Raw genomic sequence first — 20755 nt, 5'->3', positions numbered from 1 at the left:
ACAACACATGACTACACTGCAGCTGCTGGCTTATTTCAGATGTGTTACAGGGAGGATATTATGGACGTGCTGCAGAGGCAACTGCTACTGTCACTGATGTGTCGCAGTGAGTTAACATGGGAACAGACGTCATTATGAAAGTGTTGCCATGGTTACAAAAGTCATTGTGGACGTGTTACTATGGTAATAAAAGGCAGTACAGGTATGTTACCATGGTAACAGACATTACTACCGGTGTGTAACCATGGTAACAAAAGTCATTGCAGATCTCTTACCCAAGTATGTATATATATATATATATATATTTATTATGTATATGCTGTATATACTATATATATATGTATGTACAGTATATATGGTACAAAGATCATAATGTATCTGTTACTCTTGTCATGGAAGTCATTAAAAATGTGTTACCATGATAATGCAGGTCCTTGCAAGAGGCCACTGGGTCACAGCCTCCGTTGTCTTCCAGGCAGCGGTCGACAGGGGGCACCACCTTCTCCAGACATTGGACTCCATTACCCACGTATCCTGCCAGGCACTCACACTCACGCTCGTTCTGGAGGAACCAGATTAAAAAAACAAAAAGAACACCACTCCTCTTAATCTTACTGGGAGATTGATTGATTGATTGATTGATTGATTGATTGATTGATTGATTGATTGATTGATTGATTGATTGATTGATTGGGAATCTTGAAAGTTGTGTGTGCAAGGTCAGAAATTATATTACTACAGAAAGACATGAATAATCAGATGACTCAAGTGCATGTACAGACCTTTACAAAAGGACAGATGAAAAAAATATAAATATACAGTGTTTTTTGGGGGTTTTTTTGCAAGGTTTTTACTTACTGGACCAGTGAACTTGCAGGAGGCAAAGTCACTGCAGCCACCGTTTTGCTCCTCAACACACCTGGAATAAGGACAAACAGATATACAGCAGCCTGATGTCACATCTATAATTGTGAACGTCTTTAGTTAATATCAATAATCTTGGATCAAGAAGAGAAAACCAGAAAAGGAACAGGAATGTGATTCAGAAAAAATGATGCTACGCCCACCTGTTGATGGGCTCGCAGGAATAACCATCCCCTTGGTAATCACTGTGACAGGTGCAGTTGACGACAAGTCCCGTCTGGTTGCAGTCTGCGTTCTGGTGACAGCCGCCGTTGTACTCAGAGCAGAGGTCTGGAGCTGCAGGGTGTTTAATAAAACTGTAATCTGATCTGCTCACATGGTGGACTCAGAACATCTGCTCTGCTCTGTATCTGCTCTGTAAACGAGTCATCTTCAAAATTTACACATCCTCATTATAATGCAGAATATTAAGAGCAGAGAGCACAATGCGATTTTCAATATCAACTGATTTTTCACCTCGGACAACTGAAATATCTGCCAACCATGTCTTTGATGTGGCAATACTCGATATTTTTATAATAATAAATAATCATGTCTGTCGCTGCTTTACATTTTGTTCCCTAAAATTAACTGTGTAAAAAAAGCGCTCCAGTTCCTAAACTGCTGATCCAATATCGATGTTAACACCTTCAAATTAAAGCTGACAGTCAACCCTTTAACTCCATAGAAGGAGTGTTCTCCATCTCAATGACAAAGAAAATGTCTGAAGTCGTTTCTGTGAGCCACGGAAAGTTCAGGGTGATCTAACATCCTGACTTTACCTTTTATAGGTCAGATTTCTGTTTCCAGGATTTTTCTCTTCCTTTTGTGGCTACAAATCACTTTCTGATCTGTTTTTGAATAAGTTATTATTGTCATTATAAATATAATTATTATTATTATCATTATATTTTACTTTCAACTCTGGACCACAGCTAGATGATTAGCATGCTAACTTCAGTAGAAGAAAAGAAGGGATAAAAATAGAAGCAGAACAAGACGGTTCCTTTCCAATGCTGGAGACCTTGGTGAGTAAAGGAACAAAGTTTGATGCTGACGTTTCTTCTAGACTGGTAAGTAAACAGCTGTTATTGCTGATGTTGGCTGTGTATCAATAGCAACACGTACAAATAGCCCCTTTAACTTCTTTAAGAGTCACTATCATCATGCGGACAAAAGACTGAAGAGATTCAGTATCTTCAGCTGGTCAATCGTCCTCCTGAGCAGCAGAACACTCACGTGGCTCTGGGCTGCAGAAGGTGCCGTTCCCCTCAAATCCAGATTTGCACTGACAACCAGCACCTGGCACACAGTCAGCCTGAGCATGGCACTGCCGGCACTCCTCTGGGATCGAGGCTTAGAGAGACGGACAGATGGATGATTCATCAAAGAAGGAAGGTAAGAAGGTAAACAGGGCTTTAAAACTGTAAAAATAAAGTTCAAGAGTCGATATAAGCTACGTGTCTTATTGACAAGTAACAACTAGAAAGCATGCAGAGAACAGACATGTCCAACGAGGCTGCACAACGTGTATGTGTATAAATGTTTACTGTACAAAGAATGATCAAATAGCTGTACTGTGGAGCCATTAACCCAGAAACAAAATAAAAAGTGATCATTCGTTAAATGTCCCATGGCCAAATTTTCCACCGAATTTCAATAAAATCTGTGAAACAGATTTGGAGATTTATTCTTTTCTCTTATTATTGTCGTTAACAAACAACTATTATGTGTGCATCCAAAGCCTGTTATTCTTCTTCTTCTGTGCCAAACAGCTCCATTGTTGTGTAAAAACACATCAATGGGACACGCTGTTGCATTGGGTGACACGTTGGTTTCTGTTGCCACTGGTTACTGTACATTTGTGAGTCTTTTTGTATAATTAACATATTCAATTGGAACCAATGGGCCTGGAGCTAAGAGCCATCAACAGGGTCAGGAAGTATTAAAGACTAATTATTGGCTTTGGTCTTCCCATGGGATTTGTTGAGAATAGGAAAAATACAGACTTTTCCTTTTAAACATCCTGGATTCATATTGAATGTGTTCAGGCTTTCACATTCTGGAGGGAAACTCACCTATTTCTGTTTGGCAGCGATCACCCAGCCAGCCTGGTTTACAGACACACTGTCCAGAACCTTCAATGCCGTCATCACACCTTCCCTGCTGCCCACAGCTACAGGCTGAGAGAGAAAAACATGACTCAACCTCCCTGACTCTGGTAATTTAAGATAATCTATAAACAGAGTTAAAACGGAGGAGTTATTTCAGGCAACCGGGGTTCCTGCGGTAACAGTCTGGTTCATTTCCTCATAGACAACGATCGGTATGAAAGAGGAATGAAGTTGTGTTACTGTTTGTCGTACTGCGCGAGATGGGTCTAATAGAGTCCTGGTTCACGATCTGTGTCAGATATTGATATCAGGCATGTCACAATGTGCAACTACCAGGTAAACAATAGTGATAAAAATGTAAATAGGAACAGCATATGACAGCAGAGGCGTGCCATCAGCTCACGTCATCCATCTCTGTCTCACTTGTGGCTAAGGAAATTGGCCGATGTATTCGGCTGATTCGTAGTGAAATATTATTAATACCGTTTCATTCACATACATTTGACTTCCTGGTTCAAAGCATCTGAACTTATAAGACCCATATTGGGAATCTATATGAATTGCTAGTTGTCTATACTTGTTTCGTAGCCATAACCTTCTGCCATCTCCATCCTCGTGTAAACAGAGTAAAGAAAAATGAATAAAGTAAAATTAAGATCAGGTTAGAGCTCGACAGGGCAGATGATATATGTATTTCTCATATCTGATCAAATATCAGTCACCAGAGGTACACAAGTAATCTGCGTCATCATAACGAGGAATTTGGTGTTTCACAAAAATCAAAGCTCTATATTAGTCCGGTCAGTTATCGCTCTCTCGCTCTGGAGTCCACTTCAATCTCTTATTGATCTCAGCAGTGTGTAGGTAAATCAATTAACTCCCTGCAGGTTTATTCATTAATCTCCAGATGTATCACCCTCCGGTTCATCCATGGCCCCCAGCATCAGCAAGTGTTTCCCACTTGTCGTTTACCATCTGATTCGAAGTTCTTTTTCCAGTCTCCCTTCCTCTGAGACTGTTGGTGAAATTCCCAGTGGCTGCAGAACTTCCGCTGCCTTCCTTCCACGCTGAGTTGAAAGAGTTTACACCGTCTTTCAGGCGTACTTTCAACACCGCCAGATAAGGAGTTTTGAGTAAGTGTTTGAAACTTTTATTTTTCTCCTTCAGGTGTTTTTTGATCTTGTAGTCCTGTCTCCTCTGTGGTGCTGTGGAGAAGTCGGGGTCCATTGATATCTTCTTCCCTTTGAACTACAGAGTTTTTAGATTGCATGCCGTTGTGATCACCTGTTGTTCAGCCAGAAAACGGAGAAACCTGTCGTGCCACAGCAGATCGTCTAGTGCTTGGTCAGAGCGCAGGCCTCCATCCTCTACCATGCTAACGCAGTTTTTCAACCTCAGTCACTCTTGCACTTGCTCCATCCACCGCTCGCTCCACTGCGGCAGAGGCATTTGTCAATGTATTCAGTTTCTTGTTGTTTTCCTTTCCGCAATTATTTTCAGTTTGGATAAAATTGCTGAACATAGATCTTCTCGCTCTGAAAGTTTAAGCTTGACAGCGGCTGAACCTTCTTGCCACCAGCCACATGCTGCGGAAAATAGCACAATTTCATCCCCGTATCTTTTGCCTTTTTCTTATGGCTACTCATTCTGGATTAAAGCTGTGGGGAAGATGGAGCCGTACCTAAGGTGCTAAGTGGGTGGTCTTACCTGAGGTCTGGGTTTGCTGTAATCAGTTAACTCTCTGATTCTGGATCAGCTCAGGATGAATTCAGAAACCATGGCAAAAACTGCAACAACAAGTTCTGAATTCATCACAGCTCACAGAACCTACGCAGAAGATAATCAGCAGCTGTTTAATCTTTGGGAGACTGAGTGAAAACAGCTGGCAGGTTTGTCTTGAGCTGGAAGCACACCCAGCTGTGTGATGGTGAGTGTGGAGCGTTGCTATGGCGACAGACTGCTGGAGAGCTGATGGAGGTGAGACTGTCTGCTGACTTCATGTTTTTTTTTTTTAGTCAGGGGGGGTGGTTATAGATCTGTAACAATTAGATCAGCAACGATTTTCTAGTTTTTCAGTTATTTTTCAAACTAAATTTAAATTTCTCTGGTTTCAGCTTCTCAAATGAGATGTTTTGATTTTCTTTGTCATGTGAATTCGCAAATTAAAGACATAAATTGGCTTCTGAGAATCTGTCAGTGTCACTCTCACTGTTATTTTATACGAGAAACTATTAATTGATTAATCGGGAATAATCTGCTGATTAGTCGGTAATGAAAATAATCGTTAACTGCAGCCTAGAAAAGCGCTGTCAGTTAATTCGGTCAATTAACATACAACTATGGTGGATACAGCAGCAATATAAAATTAACTAGAAATTGCATTGCCTGAAGAAAATGCAGTTTGACTGCTGAAAGTTGAAATCATTTGCTGAACAGACATCAGGAATGTAAAAGCAAAACTTGGGAGCTGAATGATGAAGGAAATTGCCGAAGCAATGCTATAGTCAGTATATTACCTACAGTAGATTTGGCTTCTGTGCCGGTGCTCCCGGCTGCTTCTCTAAACTGACAGCACGTCCGTCTGAATCTGCTGCAGGTTATACACAGACTGTAGACTTCACTGTGCTCGCATTGCGCGCTGTAGAAGTTGAGAAAAGTTACATTTTTCAAATGGCAGACACTAGCCAATTAAATCACCTTGCAAATATCCTGAGAGAGCACGGTAGGTGCAGATCCAGCCTGGCATTCAACGCCAAGGAGAGGTTGATTATTGCGGTGGGGAATCACCCTGTTCTCTATGATCAGAGTTTATTTACATAGCGGCACACAATCCGGAGAAATAAACCCTGGAGGGAGGTGGTGGGGCAGTTGGTGAATCTGGTGTGTATTTTTCTTGTCGTGAAGTTATTTCCTGTTTACTTCCCTTTAGCACTGCACAGGCAGCTAGCATGGCACCAAATCAGCATCCGTGACCGACAATGATCTGATGTTGTGTGCTCTGAGCGGGAAACTGTGATGTCAATTGTGCCAGCACCAAGCGTCAGGCACTCCTACCGTCAAGCGTTAACTCAACATGTGTGTGTGAGCGCTCTGGAAGTCGTCTCATGCTGAGTGAAAGAGGGAAACCTTCTCTACAGTGATGTTTGTGTTTGTACCTGTGCAGTTGGGGCCGTAGTAGCCGGTGTTACACAGTTCACAGGCAACTCCTCTGAAGCCCATGGAACACCTACATCTTCCTGAACCACGTACACCATCGTCGCAGGATCCATGGTTGCCACAAGGCGCCTCAACACCACCTGGACAAACTGAAACACACAGGGAAGGAGGAGGGTTAAAAACACAGTCTGGACGAGGAAAGCTCATCAAGCTCCCTGATACAGAATTATAGTCCAACTGAATCACATTTAGCCATTTGTTTTGATGGAAAAACTAATGTGTTTTTTAATACACATGGTTGATATATCATATTGTTGACTTTTGTATCGTTAAAAGGAAGTAGAAAGGGGGCGTCGTGTGGCGTAGTGGTCTAAGCAGGCACCCCATGTGTAGAGGCCACAGTCCTCGCTGCAGTTGGCCCCGGTTCGAATCCCACATAGGACGGCCCCTCGCTGCATGCCATTCCCGCCCCCTGTCTCCCCCCACCGCACCGTCAAATAAAGGCATAAAAAGCCCAAAAAATACACTTTAAAAAAAAAGGAAGTAGAAAGGTTTTGGAGAGAATGTCAGAACGGCTGCAGACGCTGTCAAATCTCAGTTTAGATAAAGTCAAGGACAAGAACTCAGCATCCCTATGTATCCCCTCCCCTCCCCTCCTTACCTTGACAGTCTCGGCCGTAGTGATTGGTGCAGCACTTTTGGACCCAGGAAGGAAACTGACAAATTCTCTTACAGCCCGTTCGGGTGAAATGATCGTCCAGGTCAGGATACCAACGTCGGTACCCAATCGCATACCTGTGGCGCAAGTTTAAACAGCGCTCCGTCTTTCCCTGGAAGAAGGCAGGAATGACATTTACTTCTACAAAGTTTATGTATTGCACAAGCTGCTGATGTTCACATTTGTTAGCAGACAGGCAGATCTTACCGTATCGTGGTGTCTGAGGGGACAGGATGGAGGGTAGATGCAGCTCCCACAGCGCCCCTGAGACATTTTAAGACAGAGGACAAAGGACAAAGGACAAAGGACAAAGGCTGAGATCAATTTCATAACCGCAGCAGTGTGGGATGAATATTTGCGAAGTGGAGTCATACTTGAAACACTGGCACTTGTAACAACAACAGCTCTGGTGGTAGCTATATTAAAACCCAGTCACACCAGAAAGTGGCAGCAGCGAAATTCATCCACAAATCTTCATTAAATATTTCGTCGTAGAAGCTCGGTGACATGGCTAACGTGACCCCCCCCCTCCCTCTTGTATTTAGTTCTCAGGATTTTACTAAATTTAATTCACTAGAATTATTGTTATTTAGCAAGCTTGTTAGATCAGTCACTAACACACTAAGACAATGAGTTTACAGTGTTCTCCAAAGACATACACCTCCCCTCAAAAGTTTGGGGTCAACCAGAAAAATCGCCAGTTTGCAACGTTCTGTGAGGGGAGTAGCACACACTGTTATATGACACCTTCAGTTTTTTGCAGTTTCTTTCACAAAATTGTCTTGATTTCTCCAAACCAGAATACTGTGACGAGTTTCAGAAGATTGGCCATATTATATAATCACATAATCAAACCCACAAAGGCTGATGCTCCAGAAACTCAACTATTCCAGTTAATTGCTTCTTTAATCAGCACAACAGTTTTCAGCTGTGCTAATTGCACAAGGGTTTTTTTTCCCTAATGATCAATTAGCCTCTTAACATTAGGTAACACAAAGTGCCACTGGAAGACAGAAGTGATGTTTGCTGAAAATGGGCCTCTGTTGATTCGGATGATTTATGATTAATGATTCCATTAATCATTGATTGTCATTTTCAACATTTCTGAGGACATTTGTAAGTGACTGCAAACTCTTGAGCCGTAGCGTATATGTACCGTCGATTCCCGTCTCTTAGTTGACTGCAAACCATTCCTCTTTCGGGAATCACTTTATACTTGAACAGAAGAGCTTAAATACAAGCCACGATAGCTTCCTCTTCTCTCCCTCAGAGGTCAGCATTGATGAGACAGCTCACCATTGCCATAAATGTGCATGATGAAGTTCCTCAAAAATAAACTGAGTGGGAAGATTTACATGGATTTACTTCACCTGTGATCCACTGACCGCAGCGATTCCATTGCAATTAGTCGATTTTGTTGAGTATTGTTCGTATTTTGTAGCTATCTATGAATTGTGTTTGTACTTTTTGTCAGCTCACACTGTCATGTTACATTGGACTGTGTCTTAAGATAAATAATTGTGCCTGATCTCAAAAGACAATCCTGGTAAATGAGAAGTAAAAATTCTGTAACAACAAATAAAAGTATCAACATTTGTACTGCGAGTATTAAAGCAGTTGCAGTTTTAAGTGTAATAGTATTAACACAACTAACGTTAACAGTTTTGTTCTCGAGGCTGTCACAGTGCGCTCCGAGGCCCGGTGGCTCCAGTAACTGGTCGATGCCATAGGCCATGCCCTCTTTGAAGTTCAGGTAGCGCTCCACAACCCTGGCTGCGTTATCATTAATCAATACAGCCCCCTGAAAACACACACACACACACAGAAGAAAATCAACCATTGTTTAAAGAAAGAATCAGGCTACCAGAAAAGGCAGGTCCGGACGTACTCTGATGCAGCTGAATTGTGATGTGAAAACAAAACAGAGCAACTACAGGATTGTATGATGGTGGATATGACATTTAAACAGTATGGCAGTGTACTGCTGCCACCATGTCGAAAACATTATTTGACAATTTTCTCGTTATAATGAGGAACTTTTATTATTTCCACATTTCTCTTTACTAGACACCAGATTATTCTGCTTTTACCATCAACCTTGACAATGGCAACATAATCAGTTTATTTTGAAATTTCACAAAACTTCCTCGTTATTTCACGAAAATCAACATATCTCATTCAAACTAAATTTTCTCATTATAGCATGATAGGTTGTTAACAAGATAAAGTTATTCTGGTAATAATGAGAAAACATGTCATAATAATAATAATAATACTGAACAAAATGTCTCGTTTTGTCTCTGTTTCTGCTCGTTTGTCACCAGGTCCAGTTTCAGTCTCAATTAATAATGCTCATGATCAATTACTTTTTGTGGGGTGATGGCCATGTTCTAGGCCGTGTAGCTCTGATGAAGCACCAATCAAAAACTTGGCTTGGTAATTTTGTAAAAAGCCAGTGTAAGCATGAAACAGATCAGAACTAAAAGACAACAATGGATCATTTTCTCCGTTGGTCTGGACCTCATGAACCAAACTGATCGCCAGGGTTGGAATCCAGGATGTCATCACTGTAAATATGAAACTGTGTACTCTCCAACGTTACCATGGTAACATGAAACGCAGCTGCCAGGTGCTGCCAGAGACCATGGCTACCTGTTTGGTTTGTGTCAGTGTGTACTACTGTCTCACCACCAGGGTCTTGTCACACATGTACTTGATGGTGGATCCATGCATGGTGCGGAATGACGAGTATTTATCCGGATGACTGATACCCATCACCTACACACACACACACACACACACACACACACACACACACACACACACACAATCAGGTTGATATGTTCACGTTCCGTATTTTGTTGATTTCTGAAGCGAAAAAAAAGTAAGTACAACTCCTGCAGCAAACAGACATGAAAGATGAGCCTTCAAATGTGAGGAACTCTTACTTTATGTCATGAGCTTAAGCAGTAAATGTGCAAAAGTGTGGCCAAGCATTTTATACACACAGTGATTAAGAATAATGAATGAAGATAATTGTTAGTTGCTGCATTACACAAAAGCTTTTCTTAATAATTTTTTCCTTTGGGGCTGAACTCTTCATCTTTCAGGGACTTCTCCTTTTCCTACCCTATAGCTGCGTATGATGTGGGCCTTCAAAGTAGCAACCAGTTCTTCTTGGTGGTCGGGGCTGGAGAGCCAGCGCCGTCGTTCAGCCGGCAGGGAGTTGAAGGCCTGGTCTGTGGGCCAGAACATGGTATACGGCTGGTGGATCAATTCCTGGAGCACAGGGAGTAACCCTGCATCCTGCACAAAGATTTCATAGTACAGATTACAAGCAAAACTTTCACTACCAGTATAATATGTAGTCACTGCTTTTTTGCCAACTCCTTTTATATTGAGAGTCTGATCTTATATCTATTTATATAAAGTGAATGGAAAAAAAATACAACTTCTCTCTATCTCAAAATATTGTTAGCCAATCTAGCAGCAGGGCTTTGCAACAAATACTGAATGCATTGCCATGAAATCTGTTATTCATGTTCACCTCAGGATGACTCAGGATGACTCTGACTTTTCCTCTAGTGCCATCATGAGGTCAACATTGAGTTCATGGTGAATATCTGGAAAACTAATGACATACCCAGCAACCTCAACTGCAGAGTTGCCAATAGGGCTGGAAAGATTGGTCAGTGAATCTGCATTAATTGTTTGAATAATTCTTCAAGCAGAAACGCCAGAGAGCCAGTTCCATCCTCTCCAGTTTGAGAATTTGCTGCTAATGTGTTGTAATTGTAAAACTCAATGTTTTGGAGGTTTGGACTGTTAGTTGGACAAAACAAGACATTTAAAGACGTCGCCTTGGGCTCTGGGAATCTTTTCATTACGTTACAGACCAAAATAATATTAGATTAATCAAGAAAATAATCACCAGATTAATCAATAATGAAAATAAATCAGTTGCCTGTTCACATATCTGGTGTGAGAGACCTGTGTTTCAAGCTTCTGTCTCACGCTCTCACACCTTGCAAACAAATCTCACGTTGAACAAGAGGAAGCCACAAAGTCAGTCAGTGATGAAAAATGCAGCGACAGTTTCTACAGTAGGTCAGGTTATATAACTCAGCTGGAGTTGTGTGAGGTTCTTCAAGACATTTCGCTGCTGTTGTAAAGCTCTTAGAGACAGCAGGACTTGGTTGACCACAATTGGTATAACAGACATAGAGAGATATTCAACTCACAAAACATCTTTCATATTTGTTAGAGTTTTGCCTCTTTCGTTTTGCTCTGCGATTTATTTTACCAGAGTGAAATGATCAATAAAATGCAACTTTTACTGTGAATTTGTCTGTAACATGTTGCAAACTACAACTGCACGCCCTTCGACACCTGTCCTCCCACTGTGACTCTCAACCTTTTGACTTTAAGTTCATTTTGCTGAAGTAAAACTTTAATGACTTTAAATTGTAGCTAAATTGTTGTAGTATTGCTAACTACCTTTTCCACCACTGCTGATAACAGAGTTCAATAGCACAATAACACAATGCACCACAACATTTATTTCACTTCACATTTCTTTACCTCCACGAGATTGTAGAAGCGACTGTAGCCATAAAACGTAGCTGCTGAGGTGAAGTTCATCTACACGGAGGGAGAGAGAGAGAGAGAGGGCGAGAGAGAGCTCACACTGCCTGTTGAATCTGATCGATAGCATCAATCATTTTCCCACCCCAATCAAACTCCACGCACCATCTTAGTCTCGAGGCTTGGTTTGTCCTGCAGCCTGTAAGGCGTCAGCAACGTGTCGATATGGTGAATGACTCCGTTCGTTGTGGTGTAATCACTTTTCACGATCCTCGATCTGTTGTTGATCCAGACTGAACCCTGCAGGCGGAGACAGACAGAGTCCTCACATTGTACATCGTGTTCGCTCGAAATGCTGAACTTGGGTCAAAAAGCACAAGAACTGAGATCTTTTTTGTTGTATTTGTTGATCCTCGGGTCATTAACAACTTTTACTTGAGTAGTTTCTGTGCTATGAGAGGTGTAAAAATCCAGACTGGTATTCGTCATATATGTTATTATCATTATTAGAAGGTGAGGTTCCAGATTGGCCTGAGGTTGACAGAATATTTGGGTCAAAGTTATTATTTTTTAATACTGGTTTCATAACAGAAGTTTTTAGGCATTGGAGATGTACAAGATAAGATATGAATTAAATTAAATTACCTGTGACAGACGTTATCCCTTTACAGTTATGATTACAATGAGGGTCCTTTAACAACTAATTGGTAATTCTTTTCTATCAGGATGTAACAGTAACTCAGTGAAAAGCCTCCAGCTGAACGAGGAACAAGGAAAAGAGATCATATCTCCCCCCAACTTCCCATATAATATCGGAAGGTCTTCATCTTACTCTGTAAAGTGCCTTGAGATAATGTATGTACAAATAAAATTGAACTAAATTCAGAGGCTCCCTTTAAGACTCCAGAGAGCGAGTCAGTGACAGTAAAAGATTAAATTTCATTCACACTAAAACATTATTTAAAGACGTGTATTTACTTTTGCTACATTGAGTTGATGAACGATTTATTCAGTCCAACACCTGTTTGTCTTTGAAAAGCCAACATCATGACAAGTGTGTGCGCGTGTTTACCTGCTGCAGGCTGAAGTGCAGCATGTTTCCTGACAGTGAGACAGCGCGCTCAGTTGTTTTGAGGTCACTCAAGGTCAAAGTCTCACAGGAAACGACGTGGTAACGAACCAGCTCATCGAGACGACCGGCATCTCTCCATTCCAGGATCTACACACACACACACACACACACACACACACACACACACACACACACACACACACACACACACACACACACACAAGTCAATAATGTACACAGAAGGCAGCTTTATGACTCACATACAAGATTATTATTATTAATATTAATATTATATTATTGTGATTCTGTTTGTAAATGGTCATATAGTATTTCTAGAGATAAACATGGCTCAAAAAAAGATTGGTAATATTGTTGTTGCATTAGATAATGTACAAAAAGCAGATACTGTACTGACAGTGGATTGGTTGTTGGTTTCCGCCACAGGGACAAAGACAGTATAAGGTCCATCACCATAAAGATTACGAATTTCTGATAGCTGAGAAACAAAGAAAACAAAGTCAATTTATGTGATGATGGATCTGGTGTATGTATCACAAAACAAGTTCAACTTAAGTTCCAAGAACTACAACAAGAGAAACTAATAATAGGAACTAATCTAGGAACTTTTGTGCTTTCCTGTTTGTGTTTCCTCTGCATCTGAGGAACCCAGATTGTGAGTGCAAAGTTAGCATGACTCACACTGAAACCTTGGTGCTCCCTACATCACTCCATTGTTCAATTCACATAGCAGCGTATAAATCTGCCACAAAGTGCTGAGCTCACAGACAGGTCCAATGGCCCAGTCACACCAGAAAGTAGCACGATGGAATTCGTTCGTTCGTCTTGAGGAAATACTTGATCTTGGTGAGAGACTAACTTCTTGCTGGGCTGGCTATTGAATTATTATGGTTAGGAGACACATGTTTTAACTTTAATCATGTGTGAGCAGTCCAACCCACAGAGCAGCAGGAGCTCTGATTGGCCAGCTGTTATATATTGTAGTCCTGTGTGGGGTCACGCTTTAATTTTAAACAAACCATCCATATTTTTTTACTAAGTAGCATCAAATTAAAAACTGAGTGGATTTTAATGGAACCGACAGCGACTCACTGAGAGCATTTGATGGAAGAAGGCATTCTCTGTCTGTCGGAACAGCTCCTGTAAGACAGACACATAGACAACACAACGTCTTGTGAAGGGGGGAGGCGTGGCATTGCGAGGTCAGAGGTAAGTGGGAGGTCAAAGGGCAAGTGACTCACATTGTTGGTGTTTCCCCGACACTCAAAGCCATCGCCGATTTGGCCTCTGAAGCAGGAGCAGTTCCTCTGACCCTGACCCATATATTCACAGCGAGCATACTTACTGCAGCCGCCATTATTCTGCTCACAGACAGACACAGACACATATCTTTAATTGATGATACAGGCATTACCAGCCCTGCAGCCATTTTCATTTTTGATAAAGTCGTTGATAATGTTTGTCATTACTTGAGTCATCAATCTTTCTCTATATGTCTCAGCACAGACTCAGTTCTAGTCTAACAGGCAAACTCAAAATATACCCCCCTCACAAACAACAACAACAACAACAACAACAACAAGTTGAAGTGAGCTTCAGCAACAGCCAATCACCTCGGCTCCTGTCATCCTCCTTAACCCTTTAAAACACAGCAAACAGTTTAATGAGCCGAGAGCAGAAGAGCTTCTCTGGGGAAAACGTCTCCAGAGACAGCGCCACACATGTTCGATATTTTGCCACAAATATGGCATATATCATTTGACACAAGAAAAAAAAAGTTAAATTCAAGTTGCTCCCATGTTTTTCATGTTTTTTTTTTCAGAAACTGAGTGTCAGTGTGTTGTCGCAGGAGAGAATAAACAGACTTACATTTCTGCAGGGGTTGACAGGATAACAAAACCTCCCTGATCCTTGGAAGCCCAGCTTACACCTGCATGACGTCTGGAAACACAACAAAGCAGACAGAAAAAACAGTCACTAAAACAGTCAATCACTTTATCCATCTGTCTGTCACCCCCCCCCCCCCCCCCCCCCCCTCACCAAAGCAGCGTTTCTGAGCTAAACTGTTGTTTCTGGGGGGAAAAGCATTAAAGACATGATCGAAATCCTGTTTTCAGAGCTCTGACCATCTTTCCTACAGGTCATGATGCAACAAGAGGTCACTGGCCATGCTCGGACCAGTTACCCACTTCGCCCAGTTGGTAATCCTGCACTCATGTCACTCGGAGCTTAATCTCCTCTGCTTCGGACATGCACATTAACACCTGGTGAGGAGTGGGACCGACAGCCCGGCTGAATCCTGTTTCATGCTCGGGACGTCGTCTGACAAAATAATAGCTGATTTATCATCATTTAAAAATCTAAATGTGTGATCACAGAGAAAGTTGGGCGCTACAGAAAGTTATCTTCATTTCCCTGCCACACATTCCACTCCATTCATTTAACCTCCATTCAGTGTCCTGTTCTCTGTTGTCACCTGGACTGTGTTTAAATGCTGCCATTTTAACAGTATAGTTGTTTTTAATTTACATATTTGTCTGTTCCTGTTGTCAGCGTGATGAGTATGAAACAGTGATTTAAACTTGGCTCATAAACATCACGTATTAACCAGCGTTCCCAAGCTGCTGCGCTGCTGTGATAAAAATCCTTTTTTATAATTGTGACGTCATGTGACAAAATCATAAATATAACATATACACTGGTTAATGACAACAGCTGCGCTGTGTGTTGGGCTATACAGACATTAAAATGAATGATCACAGAGAAAAGTGACTTAACTGCCATACAGCCCCCAACCCTCAATGGGCAGCTGACATCATCATTTTGGAAAAGCTCTGTTTTCCTTGTACACACTGAAACACCAAGCCAGCTTTGTAAGATTTATGCGCTCTGGAGGCCGTTCAGGAAATCTTGGTTTTTACGGGAAAAAAACATTTTAGTCTGGACAGAGGGCTAAAACTGAGAGGAAAAGATTTAATAATATTTAATCAGCTCAGTGTGGACATACTTGACTTGGTAAAATAAACTTCATTACCAAAAGGAAAGGTGGCCAGATCTATAAAAAATAATACCAAGATTAACTGAATAGACTGAAGTTTATTTTTAAAGAAACCATGAAACCGTAATGACTGAGCGTTGGGTCATGTCTAACATTATGCGCCACCAGTAACTCAGATTTTACTGCAGGACAGTGTTGTCTTACAATGTTGGGGCCTGCTCTGATGCAGTCTGCTGACTGGTGGCAGCCTCCATTTCTGACCAAACAGCCGTCCATCTCTGTGAACACACAACAGGTTGGATATTCATTTTTAAGACATTCACAACTTGTAAATCAAGCAGCTTTTGGAGTTGTTGGATGATGTTTGTGTTTCCTTTGGCAAAGTTAGGCTAGCAGTTTCCCCCTGCTTCCTGTCTTTGTGCTAAGCTAAGCTAAGGTAAACACATCCTTGATCTATCTCTGTTCTGGACCCACAAAGGTGAAACTGATAACCATCTTCTCATCTGACTCTGGAGTATTTAGAAACATTTAAGGGCTTGAATTAACAAAATTCCTGATATTTTAGTAAGATTTCAGGAGTTTCAGGTTAGGGGTGTGAGGTCAGGGGCCAGGGGTCAGGACAACGAACCCAGGCAGACGACTCCGTCTCCAGTGTACCCCTCCTGGCAGGTGCAGGTCCTCTCTCCTGCCGACACCTTCATACAGACAGCAAACTCTGAACATCCACCGTTAGACCTGCTGCACAAATCCAGCTCTGACAGACATGGGGCGAGACGGAGAGAAAACAATCAGATTTTATGTGTGTGTGTGTGTGTGTGTGTGTGCATGCGTGCGTGTGTGTGCGTGTGTGTATGTTTTTACCTTTGCAGTAGGTTCCGTTGCCTTCATATCCAGCCACACACACACAAGCAGCAGCTGCTCCCTTCGGCCCTGTTATACAGCTACAGCAGAGCACAAACTGTTCAATATTGACGACATACTGAAGCTGCTTCCGATGATTTCTCTTGTCTGCGATTGTTTATCTTACTGTGGCTCTATTTTTGCTATTTCATTTTTCTACCAAATTGTAACTCTGCAATGAAAATAAAGATTCTATTCAATTCTATTTTACTGTGTTACAGAATAAGTTGATATTCTGAATTCTCCTTCCTGTCATTGATCCTACTGAAATATCATGAGCCCTGATGCATCTTATCCCTCTGTTCCTTAGAGCTCCATCACTGTCCAAGACAATTAACAACACATCGCTGAGACACACCGTCGCACTGGGTGGCAACTAAAGCAACGTAACAGCAGGAAATGATAAAACTAGTTTGAGTCAGTTCAACTAAGTTTTGCTTCATTAATTGGAAATGTTGAGATTTTTTAAAACTTTTGATCTCATATTGATGCAATCACTTTGCATATCTCATATGTATGCACATTTGAGTGTGACAGGTGTTATACAATGATTAGAGACCTTTTTAACAGTTATTAGCTACTTCCTATGTTTCCTAAGTTTTTGCCCAATATATTCTTCTCTTCTCACCACCCACTATAGCATGAATAATAAAAATGAAGTAGAATTATCACCTATGACAGTGTCAACGAAAAAATAAACATTTATAAGCTTTGTAAAGGTAGAATTTAAGGCTGAACTGTTGCATTGCATTGTACAGGTGTATCTAATAAAGTGGCCAGTATGGTTGACAACACAGCACTCAGTTCATCCTTTATGTCAGAGAATTTAGTTTCATGCACAATGATCTCAGTTAGTGACGCCATGACAATACAAGTCCTCTGATATATAGTTTAACAATTCTCACTCGATATTTAAATAAGATTACAAAATAGTGAACACACTATTACACACACAACTCAGCTATAGGCACAACAACAGCAGGACTTACTTGGCGTTCTCATCACACACACCTCCACAGGCGTCATCCTTGATCTCTGAGACACACACAGACAAAGATTTCAGGTGACAGATATCAGGTAAGAGAAAATACTGAGTGATCTTACAATTAAGTTTGTGTGTGTGTGTGTGTGTCTTACCTACAGAACAGGACACTCCTTTCCAACCTTTATAACACACACACCTGCCGCTTCCTGCCAGACCGTCCTCACACTTCCCATGGTCACAAACACACTCTGCAACACACACACACACACACACACACACACACACACACACACACACACACACACACACACACACACACACACACACACAGTCATAAGGGTTTGTTAGTGTCATGGGCATTGTTGGACTTTTAGCCTGTTTGTTAGCATTGTGGTTTGTTAGCCTAGCCAGGGTTGTTAGCCTCGTAAGTTGTTTGCCTTGCGAGCAGGTTAGCATCATAGGCTTGTTAGCATCGTGATTTTATTAAGTCTGCCTGTTTGTTAGCCTCGTAAGAGTTTTGTCTTTGCAATGGTGTTACCTTTGTTGATTTGTTAGTCTTGCTGTTTTTGTTGCAGGTTTGTTAGCATCTTAGCTTTCTTCAGAGCGTGTGTTTGTCAGGTTTGTTGGCATCAAGATTTTTTCTGCTGCAACTCATTTACTTTTAGTCTTACTACATTTTTTATGAGTTCATATAACCAGCTTTAGTATCCACTATCTTTCTGAGAAACAGAAACATGTTTCCAAGGTTTTCTGTCCATATTCCAAGATAAATGAGCGACCACGAGTGTACAGGGGGGTAAAATCTGAACACCTTATTGTCTTAACAAAGATTAAAAAACACTGTGTGCTCAGGAGTGTTTCTGTCAGGATGAGTGTTCTCACTGGAGGAGCAGTTGACACCGTATCGTCCCGGCTCACAGTCCTCACACGCAGTGCCATGAAAACCCTCGTAGCAACGGCACTCCCCGTCGCCATGGTTACCGTCTTGACACTCCCCGTGATTGGAGCACCAGCTGCCGACTTCCCCAGGGCATTTGAAGCACTCGTGGCCGAAGTAACCAGGGCAACATGAGTGATCCTGCAGGACAGACCGTCAGTATTATTATTGTCATTATTAAGCCTTTCTCAAACCTGGAATCTGTAACATGGCTGACTTCATCCGCTCAAAGTGAAGGCTTTTTGTCATTCAGACTTGGGTGTCTATTATGTAAATGCTTATTATGTCTTCTGAGTATTCTGCTACTTGAGAGTCAACTCATGACAAAAAACAGTGACTAAGTCTGAAAATGAGCCAGTTCTCAATACCCAACCTAATCTACAGCACTGAACAGAAGTGGTAGTAGTTATAATGGCAGAACCAGTAGAAGTAATATCAGCAGACCATGGTAACCCGGAGACATTTGATGATGCAGCCTTGCACTGACTTCCTCCGAGATCCAACCCGCTTCCTGTATCTACAGTTGGACCTCATGTTGGTTGGAAACTGTGGTCTGATCTGCAGTAGAACACATTTGAGACACAGTAGAAATCTAAGAACAAAGGCAACTACAGAGGTGACGGATGGCTGAAAAATTGCAAGTAGATACAGCTCTGACTTTATGTTGCCAACTTGAATATTAAAAAGTAAACACACAATTCACAACAGATTTCTTTCCACAGTGTGTGGTGCAAATAACATGAACACTCCTCTTGATCTTCACTTTGTGAATGTCACAATTTTGTAGTTTATTTAACTCTGAGGATCGTGTTTTTGGATTATTATGCTAAACGTGTGTCCATGTTATTGAGTCCACCGCCTGTATACCAACAGCTTTCTTACTGGTTTGTAGTTGAGGAGGCATCGAGGTGGCCCATCACAGTCTGAACACCTTCCCTGCAGAGAGGACGACAGAGGGGTTGGAATAACAGGAAGAAACTCCCATCCATCCATCCATCCATCCATCCATCCATCCATCCATGTCCATATTGATGTATTTGCAAACTACAAATATTCTAGGTCCCTATCTTTGTGGCTTCACAACAACCAGCTTCCCGACAGCTGGTATTTTGGTGGGAAATGGCTCTTATGGATCATAACTATGTCGGCTTCTGTTGCAAAGTCACTCCACTGCCAATCTGGTGATTTTGTCCACAAGGTTTAATTACATGCTTGGAGCAAATGTGCAACAATAACAGAATAATGATTAAAAAGTGTTTCAGCTAAACTCTGCCAAAGCAACAAATTAAGTCTAATGTGGTTACAGCAGGAATGTCAATGGAGAAGTCTGCATTGATTTATAATTTAACAAGGTTGATTCTTACAGTATCTATTATCCACAACTGTTTTATACTGTTTGAAATCCTTCTTCTGCTCATGAAATCCCTGCAGCCATCTGATGACAGCAGGATCAATATGTGAACCTGCACACACACCTGCAGCCTTCGATTGGAGAAGTGTCAGACTGCAGGGACATTACACACGGTTGTTCACTGTGTTTACCTTGTAAAACAGATGCAAATGACACCAGGCTACAACAAAATAAACGTACACACCTACAAACATCAGACTGATTGGCTATAAGTTCTGTTTATTTGGTAAACATCAGATCACTGGGACTCATTGATCCTGTGCATCAATCTTTCCTTTCCAATTTTTTTTTATCTCCAAATGCATTGTGGTGCAAATGCTGCTGTCACATCAATTATTGACAATTTAAGGGAGATGAAATACAGTAAAATGAAAAATGAAGAAGCATCTCATTGATATAATCGTATGAACAGCTTCACCACCTCCTGTTAGAATTTATTCTAAATTATTTATATCGTCACTGACGCTCTGCATGACTGCCTGAAGATAGTGGTGTTTTTACTTTTCAGGCCAAGTTATCATACCTCCATACCTCACTGTGATTGGCGTAGCTGTTTCAGAGCAATGAAATCAGTCCAGTCGGAGACACTTACGTCAAAGAAGTGACCATTTTTGTCGAACGGTTGTAAAGCTAGATTGGGCAGAAAAGACCCTTTAGTTTGAGAGAACTCCCAATGAATCCAACTAGTGATGTGGATTCTGCTGAGAGAGCCAATCCCCCATAAATGAATTTCATTTAAATTAACAGCATCACATGCCACATGGGAGGAGCTGGCTTGAGCATGATCGACAGAATAATAGTGAGGAAGTGTCAGGTTATAATGTCCACGATGTACAACTGAATCACCAATCAGTCATTGTAAAGCATACTGCAAATGAATGGAGCCAATCAGCCAATACAAGCCTGAGCTAAGGCAATGCTTAATCGATGTGACAGGCTGAGAGTGCATTAATTAATCA

General features: G+C 41.4%; 1 protein-coding gene across 1 annotated transcript in view; it reads right to left on the bottom strand.

Annotated features, from left to right (window-relative positions):
* The window catches only part of stab1 (stabilin 1), a 68563-nt gene that overhangs the window by 14854 nt on the left and 32954 nt on the right, over positions 1-20755 (bottom strand). The window contains exons 36-61 of the mRNA XM_056395170.1: positions 19268-19321; positions 18830-18943; positions 18331-18526; positions 17601-17696; positions 17453-17498; positions 16425-16504; positions 16192-16317; positions 15768-15841; positions 14435-14506; positions 13807-13926; positions 13658-13705; positions 12963-13043; positions 12548-12694; positions 11641-11775; positions 11473-11532; positions 10021-10197; positions 9580-9669; positions 8546-8692; positions 7099-7155; positions 6835-7003; positions 6173-6322; positions 2982-3086; positions 2143-2259; positions 1068-1200; positions 859-919; positions 418-562 (exon numbers count right to left, since the gene is read on the bottom strand). Coding sequence (XP_056251145.1) covers positions 418-562; positions 859-919; positions 1068-1200; positions 2143-2259; positions 2982-3086; positions 6173-6322; positions 6835-7003; positions 7099-7155; positions 8546-8692; positions 9580-9669; positions 10021-10197; positions 11473-11532; positions 11641-11775; positions 12548-12694; positions 12963-13043; positions 13658-13705; positions 13807-13926; positions 14435-14506; positions 15768-15841; positions 16192-16317; positions 16425-16504; positions 17453-17498; positions 17601-17696; positions 18331-18526; positions 18830-18943; positions 19268-19321 — 2800 coding nt within the window. The remainder of the gene's footprint in view (positions 1-417; positions 563-858; positions 920-1067; positions 1201-2142; positions 2260-2981; positions 3087-6172; positions 6323-6834; positions 7004-7098; positions 7156-8545; positions 8693-9579; positions 9670-10020; positions 10198-11472; positions 11533-11640; positions 11776-12547; positions 12695-12962; positions 13044-13657; positions 13706-13806; positions 13927-14434; positions 14507-15767; positions 15842-16191; positions 16318-16424; positions 16505-17452; positions 17499-17600; positions 17697-18330; positions 18527-18829; positions 18944-19267; positions 19322-20755) is intronic.

The sequence above is a fragment of the Seriola aureovittata genome, chromosome 2 (genome assembly GCF_021018895.1).
Source record: "Seriola aureovittata isolate HTS-2021-v1 ecotype China chromosome 2, ASM2101889v1, whole genome shotgun sequence".
Lineage (NCBI taxonomy): Eukaryota > Metazoa > Chordata > Actinopteri > Carangiformes > Carangidae > Seriola > Seriola aureovittata.
This window is presented reverse-complemented; position numbering and strand designations above follow the sequence as displayed.